The sequence below is a fragment of the Meleagris gallopavo genome, chromosome 1, assembly GCF_905368555.1.
Source record: "Meleagris gallopavo chromosome 1, MGAL_WU_HG_1.1, whole genome shotgun sequence".
In the NCBI taxonomy this organism is placed as follows: Eukaryota; Metazoa; Chordata; class Aves; order Galliformes; family Phasianidae; genus Meleagris; species Meleagris gallopavo.
In genome coordinates, this window is record NC_139404.1 from 113624086 (window position 1) to 113639322 (window position 15237).

Genomic DNA, 15237 nt, shown 5'->3' on the forward strand with positions numbered 1-15237 from the left:
AAATCCCTGAGGCTGCAGAGCAATGTCTATTTTCTTTGAACTCCCTTGAGGGGAAATACCTCCCTCTTCTGCTGTGTATGTGAAACGGCTGATTACACTTGAGTTAGTAGTCTGAACACCAAGGCATGCTGTATAAAAATCGTAATCCAAGGGCACAGAGATTGAGTGTTGCAAGCTATTAGTGACTTTTTCTCATGGTTTCAGTCCAAAAATGTGATCTTAGTTATCTGTCAAGTAAAGGAGTCTTAGGACCTAGGCAAAAATAGAATTCAAAGCTACTGATCACAAACTTGTTTTTTTTTTTTTTTCTGCAAAAAAACCAATATGCAGTACTGAGCAACAGCATGCTGATTTATGTTATGGCTTTCCTTTTTTTTTTCCTCTTGTGAAGAGGTTTCAGCAGGGATTACAGCTTTACTGTGTGGGACTATGTTTTCCAGGTGAGTTGAAGCAGGATTTCTTTGAAGTCTGACAGCTTGTATCTAAGCCTTCCTCCATTTCAGATGGTGTGTGTAGAGTTTGGAGTGCTTCCAGCAATAGCCCAGCTCTGTTCCTGTCATACTCATGGGCACAGAGTGGACAGACTCACAGCAGCCAGCACTCAGCCTCACATAGATGCTGGCATTAAGGGGCTGCTTGTCCCTATGCAGCTGGGAGCAAGACTGAGCTTTGTGCCACTTGGGCACGTGCACTCATACATGTGCATGCATGTGGATTTCTCGGGTGACCTCCAGGAAAATATTTAGAAATCGAGTCTGGTGAGAACACAGGACAGCCTGCACTGATTAAGTGCAGAGCATGGGCAGACAAGCACAGTGGCCAGAAACTTATACAGGTACAACTTCCCCCTTTTATCAATTTTTCCCTCTGTTTTTTCACATATCCCTCCCCAAACCATCTCAATCCACCTCACCTCCAACCTCCTGTTCCTCCTTCATGTCGTGTGCAGTCCCAAGACGTTCTGTTTTACATCCCATAGTGAGTCCAATCCTAGCCATCAATAGTCGCATTCCAGTTGTGGGAATCATCCCACAACTCTTTAAAGCCTCTGAAGTGTGCCTGTTGCCTTCATCATCATAAAATGCAGCAGGTCAAGGGCTTCCACCAGCACCTTGTCCCTCTAGCTTAGCTAAACTATCCTGCACCTTGTTCTGGGCAGGCTCACTGTCACACCCTTACTCTTCAAATCTAGTTTAAAGCCCAGAGATCTTCTGGGCCAGATCCTTTTCCCCCTTTGACTCAGATGGTCCCCATCCATTGCTAGCAGGCCTGGTGCCAAATAAACCACCTAAGGATCAAAAAAAAAAATTCCCCCAATGGCACCAGCCTCTTAGTGTCATGTTGATGAGGACGGTCTTCCTGCTTCTCTCAGCATCTTTCCCTGCTAACAAAGGGATGGAGGAAAATACCACCTGAACTCCTGCTCCATCAACTAACTGTCCAAGCGCCCTGAAGTCGCTCTTGATCAACACAGCCTATCCAAAATATCAGGAGTGGTAATAATCAGAGGGTCTCACCAGACAAGGGAGTTTCCTAGTAATGCCCAGGGCACAGGAAGGTAGTGGACTTCCTTGTGAAGAGGACCTGCTCAGCAGATCAGGCCCTCACCTCCCCTCAGAAGGGAGTCCCTTATGAAGATCACCCTTCTGTTGTGCTTGGTAGAGGCTCTCTGTTGAGGAGCGGGGATGACTGCCTCACCCTAAACAGCCCTCTCTATGGGCTTTCTTCATCTTCTTCTCTTACCTGTGCTTCATGTCCCAGGGCTTCACACCGGTTATGCAAGGACACCTGTGGAGTTGGGGTAGGCTGGGATGAGGATCACCTGCCACCCCATGCAGGAACCTGCCTCCACTTCTCCTTATCCTCCAGACCCCTCCCTCTGTCTGGCTGAGGGAGAGGTGAGGATCCACCTCTACTTGTGGAGTGTCCCCCCAGTGCCTGCCTTACAGAGGTGCCAGGGAGCACCTCCACCAGTCGATCTCCTTTTCATACTCTCAGATGCTTTTTAATATTTCTACCTCTACCAGGTTGAGCAGATCACCCACCCGCTCACACTGCGGATGTGTCATCCCCACTACCTGCTGGTACTTGTGCCAGGCCCAGGCACTCCCTACAGACAGAGACATGGACAGCTGCATGTTCGGTCAGTCTCCTAGGTAACAGGTTTTTGCCCAAGTGGAGAACAGGTTCCACTGACAAGGCAGTCAAGTTTGGTTAAGCAAACTGAAGGCTTTCAGAGTGAGAAAGACAGCACCGCCCACCATGTTCACCCTTTCTATGCGCTGCACTCCCTGGGAACATTCCCACTACCTGCAGGGATCTGCCCCCATCATTCCCAGCTCTACCCTCAGCATGTCAGGGCTGCATCTGCACACAGGGTTGGCTCTTCCAGCTTGGGAGTATTGGAGTGTGCTCAGTCTCCCTGCAAGGAAGGTGTAATATATATCAGTGTTTCTGGATGTCACTGAGACCAATCTCCCTGCTAAAAGCAATTCCCCATAGGAGGGTGAGCAGAAGAATGTCCTGGATCACCCCCCTCAAGCTGCTGGCCACACTCTTTTTAACACACCCCAATGTACCACTGGCCTTCTTGGCTGCAAGGGCACACTGCTGGCTCACGGCCAGCCTGCTGTCCACCGGAACAACAGGTCCTTCCCTGCAGAGCTCCTCTCCTGCAGGTCAGCCCCTAGCACTAAGAGTACACAGTTGTGCTTTCTGTTTTGATACAGGAATTAGAGAATAGGTTTCAAGATTGCCAAAAATTCATCAACTTTTTTGTTTCTTTGCAGCTCCGTTTTCCATTGACATAAATTAGTTACTGGCCAGTTTTCAAATGGAACATGCAGAGCTGCAATCTGAAGTCTGATCTCTTCATTAAATAAGAACACAATGGGTCTGATGTGGAAGTGCAGATGAAGCAGAGATATGTCTCTGAACTCCTCCACGTGGAAGAAATGTCACCCACTGACATTCACCAATGCACACGGAGCATTGAAAAAGACCAAGCAGTGGATGTGAGCACAGTGAGGAGGTGGGCAACAGCAACAGCAACAGCAGGTCAGCTCCGCTGGTGCAGATTGTTACAAGTGCAGCACGGTGTGCAAACTCTTGTTCATTGCTGGTGAAAAGGCATAGCTCATAGTGTTGACAGTTTTGTAGCTGAGAATGTGAAGAGGTTTCAAGAGGGATTACAGCTTTATTGTGTGGAACAGTGTTTTCCAATTGGGTTGAAGTGGGATTTCTCTCCAAAAGTCTGGCAACCTGTATCTGGATGGCATAGATGCTGGCATTAAGGGGCTGCATGGCCCTGGGCAGCTGGGGGCAAGTCTGAGCCTTGCTGCCACTGGGCATGTGCACTCACACAAAAGAGGTGTGCACATGTGCATGCATGCAGACACACACGCACACACACACGACTGCCCTGGTGACAGAAGATATGAAGAAGGTGGTGTTACTGAGTGCCTTCTCTGTCTCTGCCTATACTTCTGAAGGCTGTCCTGAAAAGCCCTGTACCCCTGAGGCCCCAGAGGAAGTCAGGATCAAGGAGGAGTTTGCCTCAGTTAATGAGGACTCCCTCTCCTCTCCTCTCCTCTCCTCTCCTCTCCTCTCCTCTCCTCTCCTCTCCTCTCCTCTCCTCCCTCCTCTCCTCTCCTCTCCTCCCTCCTCTGCTCTCCCCCCTCCTCTCCTCCCTCCCCTCCTCTCCCCTCCCTCCTCCCCTCCTCCTCCCCCTCTCCTCTCCTCTCCTCTCCTCTCCTCTCCTCTCCTCTCCTCTCCTCTCCTCTCCTCTCCTCTCCTCTCCTCTCCTCTCCTCTCCTCTCCTCTCCTCTCCTCTCCTCTCCTCTCCTCTCCTCATTTCTTCTTTTCCTTTCTCTTTCTCTTTTCTCTTTTCTCTCCTCTCCTCTCCTCTCCTCTCCTCTCCCTCTCCTCCTCCCTCCTCTCCTCTCCTCTCCTCCCTCCTCTGCTCTCCTCCCTCCTCTCCTCCCTCCCCTCCTCTCCCCTTCCTCTCCTCCCTCTCCCTCCCTCCCTCTCCTCTCCTCTCCTCTCCTCTCCTCTCCTCTCCTCTCCTCTCCTCTCCTCTCCTCTCCTCTCCTCTCCTCTCCTCTCCTCTCCTCTCCTCTCCTCTCCTCTCCTCTTCTCTTCTCTCCTCTCCTCTCCTCTCCTCATTTCTTCTTTTCCTTTCTCTTTCTCTTTTCTCTTTCTCTCCTCTCCTCTCCTCTCCTCTCCTCTCCTCTCCTCTCCTCTCCTCTCCTCTCCTCTCCTCTCCTCTCCTCTCCTCTCCTCTCCTCTCCTCTCTCTCTCTCTCCTCTCCTCTCCTCTCCTCTCCTTCCCTCTCCTCATTTCTTCTTTTCCTTTCTCTTTCTCTTTTCTCTTTTTCTCCCCTCTTCTCTTCTCTTCTCTTCTCTTCTCTTCTCTTCTCTTCTCTTCTCTTCTCTTCTCTTCTCTTCTCTTCTCTTCTCTTCTCTTCTCTTCTACTCTCTTCTCTTCTCTTCTCTTCTCCTCATCTGTTCTCTCTCTTCTCCCCTCTTCTCCCTCTTCTCTTCATACTTTTACCGCCCCCACCGTTGAAGACAAAACTCTCTTATTCTCTTCCATGTCTCACTAGAAAAAGGAGAGTCTCAAGTTGTGACTGAGTAATTTTTGCCTCAAACGGACTTTAGAGGAAAAAAGAAAAGCTGCTTCCTCCCTGGCTCGCTCTGGCAGAGGCAAGCTACAAGTGTGACCAGAGCAACAGCAAAGGCAGAAGTGCCAGTACCTGTCTGTGGCCTTAGGCAGCCGGGAGAAATTGTCAATCATGATCTCTGCGTCACAGCGAGTGAGGATGACCACTGCTTGGCACAGGAAGGGTATAAACATGCTCTGCTGCGTGGAAGATGTGCAGCTGCGCAGAATGTAGAGGATCAGCAGCACCTGAATGAAGAAGGAGAGAAAGAACGACTTGCTGCATCCTTGACTCTGCAGGGCCTAACCACGGACATTCAGCACATGAACAGTGCCTGCTCCCTTGACATGCTGCCAAGGCCTAAGCCTAAATTTCATGCCAGCCACTGTGTCCAAGCCCTGGCTTTGCACTCAGGCTGTGATTCTTTAGCATAAGAGGCAAATGGCACAAGGTGTAGTGCAACCGAAAATCCAAGGCAAATGAAAGAAATTCTCTTACGTCCCGACAGATGTCCTTCCCGTACATCAGCAGAAAAGTGATCATCCACTTCCCAGCTGCACGCACGCGCATTCCTTTGCCTTTCCGGAAGGTCTCCTTGATGGCCGTCATGAAGTCAACGGTGTGTTCCAGGGGAAGTTTCTGCACACCATCTGCAGAGAAATGAGAAGCAGGAGAGATCTCATCACTGCACTGCGGCAGCTCTTCAAAACAGAAAGCAGTCTTGAGGGCATTCTTAGTTCAGTGGCTTGCTTATCATTCAGGCAGCAATTGCAATGCTCCTGCTGTCCACACCCTTCCATTCATATGTACAGTGGTTGAACCTTCTCTCAGCTTCTCCATCCATGCTGTTTGCTTACGTGCAAAGTCTACCTCCCAACAAACCACAGTCACACACACACACACGCACACACACACACATATCATGGAATCAGTTCCTTGCACTAGGCACCTGAAAGCCAGGCAGCTCAGCGCCTCCTGCTACTTGCTGAGAAAAGTGGTCTCAGGGTGACAGCTCATTCTGGAAGTGATGGGAGAGGCTGGAGGGAGCAGAGGGATGTGCAGAATCCTATGCACTGAGATCCTACCACTCTTTTTTGGGTCCACTTACCCTTGCAATTTTGGATGAGGTCTGGAGCTGAGAGATGGTGCTGCAGTCATTCAGCCCCTCACACAGGCTCCCAATGTCTCCCATCTCAATGACTCTGTTGGTCACCTTGGCTGGAAAGAGCACGGGGAGAAAAGGGAAGTCATGCTTCTGAAAACAGAACCTCTTTCCACAGGGGATAGATAGAGGACAGGGTGGGGACAAGAAGAGAGCTGTGCACAGTGCCTCTCCCTCCTGTAAACAGGGCCCAGCCCGTGGGGCTCTGGTAGTGCTGCGGAGGAGAGCACATGGCTGGTGCACATCTGCTCTACTCACCTTGGATTCGAAGAAGGGAGCTCAGGCAGGTGGCGGCCAACTGGCGGGATGTGGGCATGGGATCACATGTCAGAGGTGCCAGCAATCCCACCAAGGAGCCAAAATGCTCACAGGCATCTCCTCTCTGCAGGGGTGAGAGGCAGGAACAAAGCTGTAGGCAGCCCCAGCTCTCCCTAGCTTCTCCTGCCTGTGCCTTCCCCACGCAATGGGTGACACAGCATGCACAGCTGGGTGGAGCTCGCCTTCCAGCTCAGGAGCACCGGGGAGGGAGCCAGGGGCATGTGTTGGGACTCTTTACTCACTTGAAGTTCTTCACAAGCAGCCAGCAGCTGGGAGCAGGTCTGCAGGGCCCTCTTGCGCTCCCACATACTGTCTGATGTCAGTGATCTCTGCAGGACCTGGGGCAGAGCATACGTCTCACTACGGACATCTTTTCTTTTCCTTCCTGCGACCTTTCTCCCTGTCCCTCCTTTCCCGACACTTTCCCTCAGAGCCTGCCCTGTGGCTCCACGCAGCCCCCCGCCTCACTGAGCAACAACACTGCTGCCTGCTCTCTCTGCAGAAACTCCTGCGTCCTAATCCAGGAGCTTTTTCTCAGCTGTGGCCTGCCAGGGGCTGGCCCTGCCTTTTCCTATGCAGGGCCCATTTCTCTGCCCATTTCCGAGCTCGCAGTGAGCTGGCAGGTCAGCAGGAGATTTGTCTCCTTTTCATTGTCCTCTCAATCACCAGATCTCTGTCTCCGCTATCAGCAGGGACCATGCTTTCTCCCTTGCCCCACACATACTCACATGGACTATGTTCTGGAAGAAGCGGAGGGTGGGCTCTGTCTCGAGTAAAACTGCCATGAGCCGGCCCAGAGCTTTCAATGATGTTTGCTGAAGCTGAAAACAGAAGAGGGGATTGAGATGTGGCATCATGGCTGCTGCCAGAGCATAGTGTGTGCTGAGGTAGGGTTCCGACTCAGAGGTGGCCGGGAAAGTTACGGCAGGTTACCTGCAGGTACTGTGCTGCTTGCTGTGACTTCTTGATCTTCAGCATCATCTCTGCTGAAGGGTACGTCACAATGTTTTTGCAGCACAGAGTCAACATTTCATGCATGTCCTTGCTTCCTAAAGAAGGCTTCAGCTTGCTGACAGGAAGAAAAAAGGAAGAAGAGAAAGTAGAAAGAGCCTTTACCAGTGCTCTCCAGACTGGTTCAGACAACATCTCAGTTTCTCCTAATGGACAGCTGCAAAGCCAACATCCCCAGCCCGTGCTGCTGAGCACTGTCTTTAGTTCCATTAGCACCTGCCTCCTCCCCGGCAGCAGTGAACCACCTGCCTCTCTGAAGAGAAGGAGACCCCAGGTCTCCCTTCTCTTCCCTACCAGGGTACAGAAGCACCAGGGCCTTTCTCCCTGCCCAGAACCTCAACTTTGCTGGGCACAACAGCCCAGCCATCTCTCTTGTAGATGTGGCTCCTCAACCCCTGCCCCCTCCAGGCCTTCAGCCAAATGGAGAACCACCATGCTGCCTTGTAACCCCAGAGGCTCCTTACCTCAACTGCTCCAGGGCCAGAACCACCTTGAGGGGCACTGGAGATACAGGGGTGCCCAAGTAGTACTTCTTCAGCAAGTCCTGCAAGTACCAGAGAGACACTGTCAAAGTGGATAAAGGGCATGTGAGAGCTCATCTGCCCAGCCCAGAGACAGACACAACTGCCACACACCGGCCCCATCACTCTCACATTTCCCTGCGAGGCACTGCAGGATGCAGCAGCTCCACAGCTGGTGGACCTAGCCCGCCACCCAGCCGCTGCCTGACAGCACCCAAAGTCCCCATCAGCTGGAGATGTGTGACTGAGGGAGACGTGTATGCCTACAGGGAAGTGAGCCTTGTGGCACAGCCCAGAACTCCGCTGCAGAGAGCCCTAGTCTCTAGGCACTCACCATCAGGATCTCCAGCAGCTTGCCCTTCAACGAGGTGTTAAAGCAAGCGGAGGCACCCACGGCATGGACGGCAGAGCTTAAGTCAGTGATGCTCTGCACCAGCACGAGCTTGTTCTGCAAGTTCTGAGGCCCAAGAGAGAAAAACATTCTTTGAACTGTGGGAAGGGCTGCAAGGGAGACACGTGGAGGCAATGCTAAGGGAAGGGCTTGGATCTTCATCTGGGCACAAACCGTTCCCCAAGGGACCTTTGGAAAGAGAAGGTCCATCTCAGCATCTCCCCACGTGAAGGGGCTGCAGCCGGGTGCTCAGACACCCTGGCACACTTTGAGCTCTCACCCGACAGCTGCAGCTGTACAGCAGCAGGATGTTGCCCACAATGTCTCTCTCCAGGCGGGCAAGCAGCTGTTCCTTGGAGGCTTGCAGTGCCAATCTGCCATGGGCGAGGATGAGAGCGCTGCGTGTGGCGTGAGCTCTCGTGCTGTTCAGCTCCATCTGTGAGGGGAGAAATGCCTTGAGACACTCGCTCAATGGCCCCCAGTGCCCAGTGATGCACCTGGGCTCCCAAGGCAGGAGCTGCTGTGAAAATAAGGCAGAAGAATGCCAAGATGGAAACCCATAACACTTTACCTTCTTGCTCCTGGAAATCCTCCCACTCTGGCCTTTGCACAGCCTGGACGCAAACATGGTGAGTGTGTCCAGGACTGTGTGGAAGTTCCTCTCAGCAGCATGGCTGAGAAGAGAGATCATTCCCTGCACAAAAGAACAAAGGGCAGTTGGCGCAGGCCTGAACCTACTGGCGCAGCCAGCCACAGTGGCCAGGCTGGTCCTCACTTGAGGGAAGCAACAGCAGAGAGGAGATTGAAAGGCCCAGAGCAGGGCCAGGAGAAGCCCTCTGCCCCAGGGACAGAGCGGGGATGCTCGCAGGAGCTGGAGGAGAGGAGAGCTCACCTGGGCCTCAGATGGCTCCTCTGCGTTTGCTTCTTCCAGGTGCTGCAGCAGCTTCTCTTGGACATGGAGGACTTCCTTACAAGCACCCAGAACTGTCCCCAGAGCCTTGTACAGGAAAGACTGCATGGGAAGGGAGGAATAAGTTGGGATGTGGTAGCAACATGACCTGCTGGGAGAGGGCCAGGTGGAAGGACCCGCGCTCCCTGGGAGTTGCTGAGAGCAGCTGCAGGGCCGAGCTTTAGCCAGCCCCCAAGCAGTTTGCAGGCAAAGGCCCTCTGGGGGGAACGGGCTGGAGAAGCAGCGTGAGTAGGCCATGTGGGCAGAGCACCAGCCACAGCCACAGCCCCAGTTGGGCACCTGCAGCTGCACCGCTGGGTAGAGCCGAGGGCAACCTACCTTTTCTCCAGAGCTGCTGGGAGAGCTGCTCAGCTGCCGGCTTAGCTCGCAGCTCAGGGCCTTGGTCCAGGCCTCGTCCTCCATGGTGTCCAGCGACGCCCTCAGGAACTGTTGGAGAACAGGAAAAGCCAACGTTCCCTTGCCCTTTGCCTCTTCCCACATTCCCAAGTCACCACAGCCCTCTGCGGATCAGCTTCTCCCAGCATTCCCTCCATTAAAGCCACCTGCCACTCTTTTCCTAGGACCCCCCTTGGGCTTGGGACAAAGAGGAAGAGGCAGCACCACAGAGGCACGCAGCCACTCCACAGCAGCATTTGAGAGGCTGTTCCTGTCCCATAGTGGCTCATATGGGAGCAGGGCTCCTTGAGGCAGGCAAGCACTTCTCTGCACTGTGTCTCCTCACAATGCTGTACCTTTAGCAGACGATGCTCCCACTCTGCAGAGTCCATGAAGCTCTCATCTTTCCCTGCACAGCAACAAGAAGCAAAAAAACCCTTGCTTGGGATCAAGGCACAAAAGAAGAGCTGCTGCAAACATTGCTTGGCCTGGGCACTTGGCACTGCCAAGCTGGGACCTGCACCCCCTCTACCATGACCTGTCCCTCCCATGAACACTGTCCCAACAGGAGCACAGAACTGCTCCAAGACTGCTGTCTGAGGGGAAGTGAAGGGCCCATCCATGCCCTGGAATGGGCAGACCCCCGGGTTAAGGTCCACAAGCACCAGTGCTGTCTCCCTGGAACGGGAACAGCAGCAGAGCAAGTGCTGGGCCACAGGCAACACTTCCCCTCTGCCACACTGCAGAGCTGCATTTTCACTCCCCTCCTTCCATGCCTCCCTCTCCACTAATACTTTACCTTCGAGGCAACGCAGCAGCACGGGGATCTCAGCAGCCCACATGGCCCCCACAGCTCTGTGGATCCTGCTGTGGAGGTTTTGGATAAGCAGCAAGGCAGCGGCTTGGAGTTCACTGCCTGCAAAAGGGCTCCCTGCCACCACCTGAGCGAGAGCAAGGAGAAGCAGGGTCATTTCTGCAGCAAGGGCGGTGGCTTCCTCCAGGAGGGAAGCAGCCTGGCTCTGCTCTGGAGGGCACAGAGCAGCCAGCAGCTTTGCCCATGGTGCTGTAAGCCCAGGTAGAGAACAGCATCCCCAGGGGTGAGGCGGGTGCTGGCACACCCGCCCATGCTGCTTCCTCCTTGAGGCTTGTGGCACTGGTCTCTGGAGCATCTACTCACCAGCAGACGTGCCAGGAGTATCTGGGGAGTCAGCAGTGGGCCTGCAGGGAGAAAGAAGTGCTGAGTGAGATGCAGACACGCCGTGCCCGGCCATGTACACCTCTGCTGTACATTCTGAATGCTAACACAGGTCAACGGAGCTCACGGGGGGAGTTTCTGCTCCTACCTTGAAACATGGAGCTGAGGAAATGGGGATCCAGTTCTTCTATCTCCTGCACTGTCAGGTCCCCTCTCTCAGCCAAGGCTTGGACGCAGCGGGAGACTGGGATAAGCATGCCGGTGTACTGGGCTGGCACCACGTACAGCAGCAGCCGTGGCCACAGGAGCTGTGGGGAACAAGGCAGTTGAGCGTGTCAGCGTTCCTACCTCCACACAGAGATGAAGAGGACTCTGAATTTCCCTGAGTCTTGTGTGTTTCAGAACACATTGGAGGAGAGACCTGGGGTGTTGGAAGGGGACAAGGAACATGTGGTGTGAATGCAAGGAGTGGCAGCAGGGCAGAGTGTGACTTACTTTGGTCATCCCTCTCATGGAGACATCCAGTGACTCCAGGATGTCCATACACAGCTCTTGGAGAGCGCCTTCTTCCTGGGCTTCCTGGGCAGAAACATCTCCAGCTGCCTGCACAACAGTGTTGTTGAAACACCGGTTACTCTCAGTCGTCAGGAGCCTCTCAGGAGGCTCAGGTGTGGCCTCACCGGTGCTTCTGTGCCAGCCTCTGAGCAGCATGGGTCTTCCAAAGGAAGATGCTGCCCACTGTCCTTACCCTTCTTCCTGTGGTGCGGCTGAACTCACTGAAGATGTGCCCCACCACATCCCAGGCTGAGCAGCTCCAGGTGTTAGAACTGAGCAGATCCTTGATGAAATGCAGAATGGCCTTCCTCACCTGCCAGGAGTCAATTGTGGATTTGATTTTCCTGCTCAGAAGGCCAAGGGAAGCCACCTGCTCATCGGGGCAGCCCTTTGGGCATGAGCAGAGACAACAAGAGCAGAGAAGAAGCCTTGGCTCCTGAGGTGAGGGCCAGGCCTTAGCACCAGGCTGTACACTTTCCATGCACAATACAGGGACCTGATGGCTCCACTCTACCTGCTCTCCCCACAGGAGCCATCGCAACCCTGTTGTCAATGCCCCAGCACCTCCCTGGGCACCCAAGCCCTGCTAGTGTTGGCATCAGCATCGCCACCCCAGCAGAGCTTTCCTTTCCCAGATCAGCTCACCTGGGTCCTGGGGTCACTGCACACACACTGCATAGCCTCCACAATCTGGGGCAGCTTCTCTGTGATTGCGGGCTCTGCAAGAGATGCACAGAAGCATGAGTGGAGGCACAACCCAGGTGGCAAAAGGGATCCCCGGAAGTCCCGACCCGTGGTACTGACCATCAGAGCGAGCCAGAGCACCGAGGAGACCCAGGGCTGCCACGCATCCAGCCTCCCTCTCACCGCCCAGCTGCGACTGCAGAAACAGGACCATTTCCTCTGGGCAGAATCGGGCTGCAGGAAGGAAATCCCACACTGTGTTAGCAAGAAACTCGCGTTCATTCCTGAGGTTTGTGAGAGAGGTTTTGGACAGGGCACCACCAAGCATCACCAAGTCTCCTCTCCTTACCCTGCAGCATGATGCAGTGGGTCAGTTCTGCTCTGTCAGCCTCGCTGTGCTGTTTGGTGTCATCAGAGAGCTGTGGGAACAAGGTCCATTTGAGAAAATTGCATCAGCATTGAGGATGGAAAAGAAACTGCGCTGACAGCTCTCCTCTGCTTTAGCAACTCTCGGGATGAGGGCATGCAGACAAAACACAGCCCACCCCACAGCATCCCCAGGGCACACGGACAGCTCTGGAGCAGCCAGGGGCATGCAGAAGCTAGGTCTGAGCAGCCGTCAGAGGCTCGGAGCTTTGCAGTCCTTCTGATACTTAGCCAAGAGGAAAATTGCTGTGGATGCACGGATAGGCCCCCCTTACCTGGTAGAACACAGCTCTGGTGATGGCCAGAAACTTATCCTTGGGGATGACCGATTGAACTCCCTCTAAGGCCTCCAGGAAGATACTGAGGCTCTGCAAGAGACCAGGAAAGGAAGAGAGGGCTGAAGCCACATCTAGCCACTTGGGAGAGGAGAAACTGATTCCCAGTGGTTTGTCCACTGGGAGAAGCTCCTGCACAGGTGTTCTGGTTTGTTCCCTCTTCCTAGTAGCACCAAAAGAGTCTATGCTCTCAATCAATCCCTGTTTGGGCATCGTTTGCAGGCATTTCCCAACCAGCAGCCCTCTTCTCCCCCATCAGATACAACTGGACATAGTCCCCCGGCTGTTAGCACACAGCTCCTCAGGCACTCAGAGTCCCACGGTGGTGGTGATGGTGAAGCCTCCCATTCCCAGGATGGGCCCTAGTGACTTCTGGCTTTCTTCTGGCTCCTGTCTGGGTTGTTCCTTCCTTCACTGAAGAACTCAGGAAGCCTCAGAGCTCCCTTAGTCACCTATTCCTTCGTCCTCCAAGGGCTCCCAGCCTTCTCCCTGCATCCTGCTGACCCCTCGTGGCACTTGCATGGGCTCTACACTGATCCCTGCACAGCATCTCACCTTGGTCACCATGCAGGTGTCTTGAACGTCTTGATACTGGTGCACAAGCCAGAGGACGTGCTCCCAGACGTGCTTTTGCTGCAGCTCCTCTTGCAGGAGGACAGTCAACATGGAAGCCACAGCCCCGAGGACAGCCTGTTTGTCCTGGAGAGGGATGGCAGAGGCCCAGCATCAAGGACTGAAGGTTTGCCCTTCCTATAGAGAGGGCTTTCTCTTTCTCTTTCCCTTTCCCTTCCCCATTCCCCCGTTTCCAGCAGGAGATGGGCTCGCTCTCCCTGGGCAGGCAGGTTTTCCCCACACCCTCATCCCCAGCTCTCCCTGCCACAGTGCTGTGACATGCGGCTGCTCCCTGGTAGAGAGATCCAGCCCTGAAAACAAATCCAGTTCAGGGCACTTTGCAGAGCCAGCCCCCTCCCTCTCATCACCCCTCTACTTTCAGCCTGCTGGGCACAGACAGAGCTGCTGACATGAATGTCCCCACCACCATCCTGGGCTGAGAATGCAGCAGTGCTCACCTTTTCCTCCTTGCAGTCCTGCCAGTTGCTCAGCACAGAGCAGAAGAGCTGGTAAAGATTCTTATAGATCTGCTCTTTCTCTGTGTCAGGCCAGGGGCATTGCTTTCCAGAGTACAAATGAACCTTGACTCCTTCCAACCATTGTTTCACAACTGAAAATAACAAAATAAAATGAAAAAAATAAACGGATAATTAATTAAAAAGAAAAAAAAAGAGAGAGAGAGAGAAAGAAAAGGGAGCCTGTGAGAGTCTGCAGCAGGGTGAGGTGCAAGGGCTGTCCTGAGCCCCCCTGCTCTGGGGCCAGCACTCACCAGCACAAGCAATGCGCAGGGTCCGGCCGCTCCTCACCTGGCCCACCACACTGCGCAGGCCAGCCAGCATCAGCCACACGAAGGAGATGCACTGTGGAGCTGCAGAAAGAAAGGAGAGGGGCACGGTCAGAGCCTCAGCAGTGAGGGAGGAGAGGCTGAAGCCCTGCACCCCCCAGCTCTACGCAGATCATGCGCAAGGGGAGAGACCCTTTTGCCCAGTTGTCATTGGTATCAGGAGGTTGAGGGCACTCTACCATAGGTGCTGAAGAGTTTGCTCAGGGTGACAAGCACAAACTCCTTGGACATCTCCCGTGTGGCCTTCAGGTGGCCCTGGAGCTCGGCCATCACCAAGCTGAAGTGTGTCCGGGCCAGAGCCACCAGGACATTGCTGGCAGCCGTCCTCACGCTGTCCATCACGCCCTGAAAAAGAGTCACTGGTGACACACGGCACAGGAGACTGCCCGGGGCCTTCCCTTGGAAGGGGTAAGCCAGCACTGTACGCCAGCAGAACACCAGCGCGGGCAGGCGGCTCCCTTTGCCTTCGGGAGTGACCCTCACCTGGGCTGCTGTCAGGTCCTGGGACACCTCTGCCAGCAGCCGGTTCACCACTCCGCATGGCGGGCGGCTGTCATCTTCCCTCAGGACGTGCTCCAGCTCGCAGTACGCCTGCGCTCGGTCACCCTGGGGACAGGGATAGGTCACGTTTTGCTTTGCCCTTGTTCCTGGGGAGCCGCCCGCTGCCACCCATCGCTGTGCCGATGTGCTGCCGGGGCCTGGCACTCATGGGAGGCCATGGCACTGGGCCAGGGCAAGGACTGATGATTGGACGTCCCCAGCTCACCTCCTGGTCTTGCAGGCGCTGCAGCAGCAAAGTCACGGCACAGACGGGGACAGGGCTTTCCACCCTGCCGCTCTCCCTGCGACGTGCACATCTGGGCATGCAGCCCACACAGGCAAAGAGACCTGGAAGGAAAGAGCAGAGCAGCTGTCGCTGGTGTTGCTTGGAGCCAGGGCCGAGCATCCGGCCAGCTTTGGGAGGAACGCTCCTCCAGCCCCACAGTGGGGGTGGGCTGTGCTGGCACATGTGTGGTCAGCAGGTAGAGGGGAGAGAGCCTTCCCGTTGCTGGGGTACTGGGGAAACCACGGTGGGCAGCTGCACTCAGCAGAGCAAGGGCAGTGCTGCTGGCACATCCTAAAGAGATACTGGTGGCACACACATGCTCGGGCAACATCACAGTGTTCAGAGAGGTGAG

General features: G+C 54.5%; 1 protein-coding gene across 1 annotated transcript; it reads right to left on the reverse strand.

Moving 5' to 3' along the window:
* Window positions 1-3080: 3080 nt before the first annotated feature.
* Window positions 3081-15005, reverse strand: LOC104916904 (maestro heat-like repeat-containing protein family member 2B). The gene is made up of 24 exons (XM_085223457.1): window positions 14826-15005; window positions 14239-14665; window positions 13985-14083; window positions 13674-13825; window positions 13159-13302; window positions 12544-12636; window positions 12192-12261; window positions 11804-11877; window positions 11099-11206; window positions 10752-10911; window positions 9765-9817; window positions 9352-9459; window positions 8956-9075; window positions 8635-8757; window positions 8344-8499; window positions 8007-8129; window positions 7616-7695; window positions 7074-7209; window positions 6869-6961; window positions 6081-6204; window positions 5769-5878; window positions 5159-5359; window positions 4754-4908; window positions 3081-3159 (listed from the first exon to the last, which is right to left on the reverse strand). The coding sequence occupies exons 1-24, from the start codon at window positions 15003-15005 to the stop codon at window positions 3081-3083; spliced, it is 3168 nt and encodes a 1055-aa protein (XP_085079583.1).
* Window positions 15006-15237: the final 232 nt, after the last annotated feature.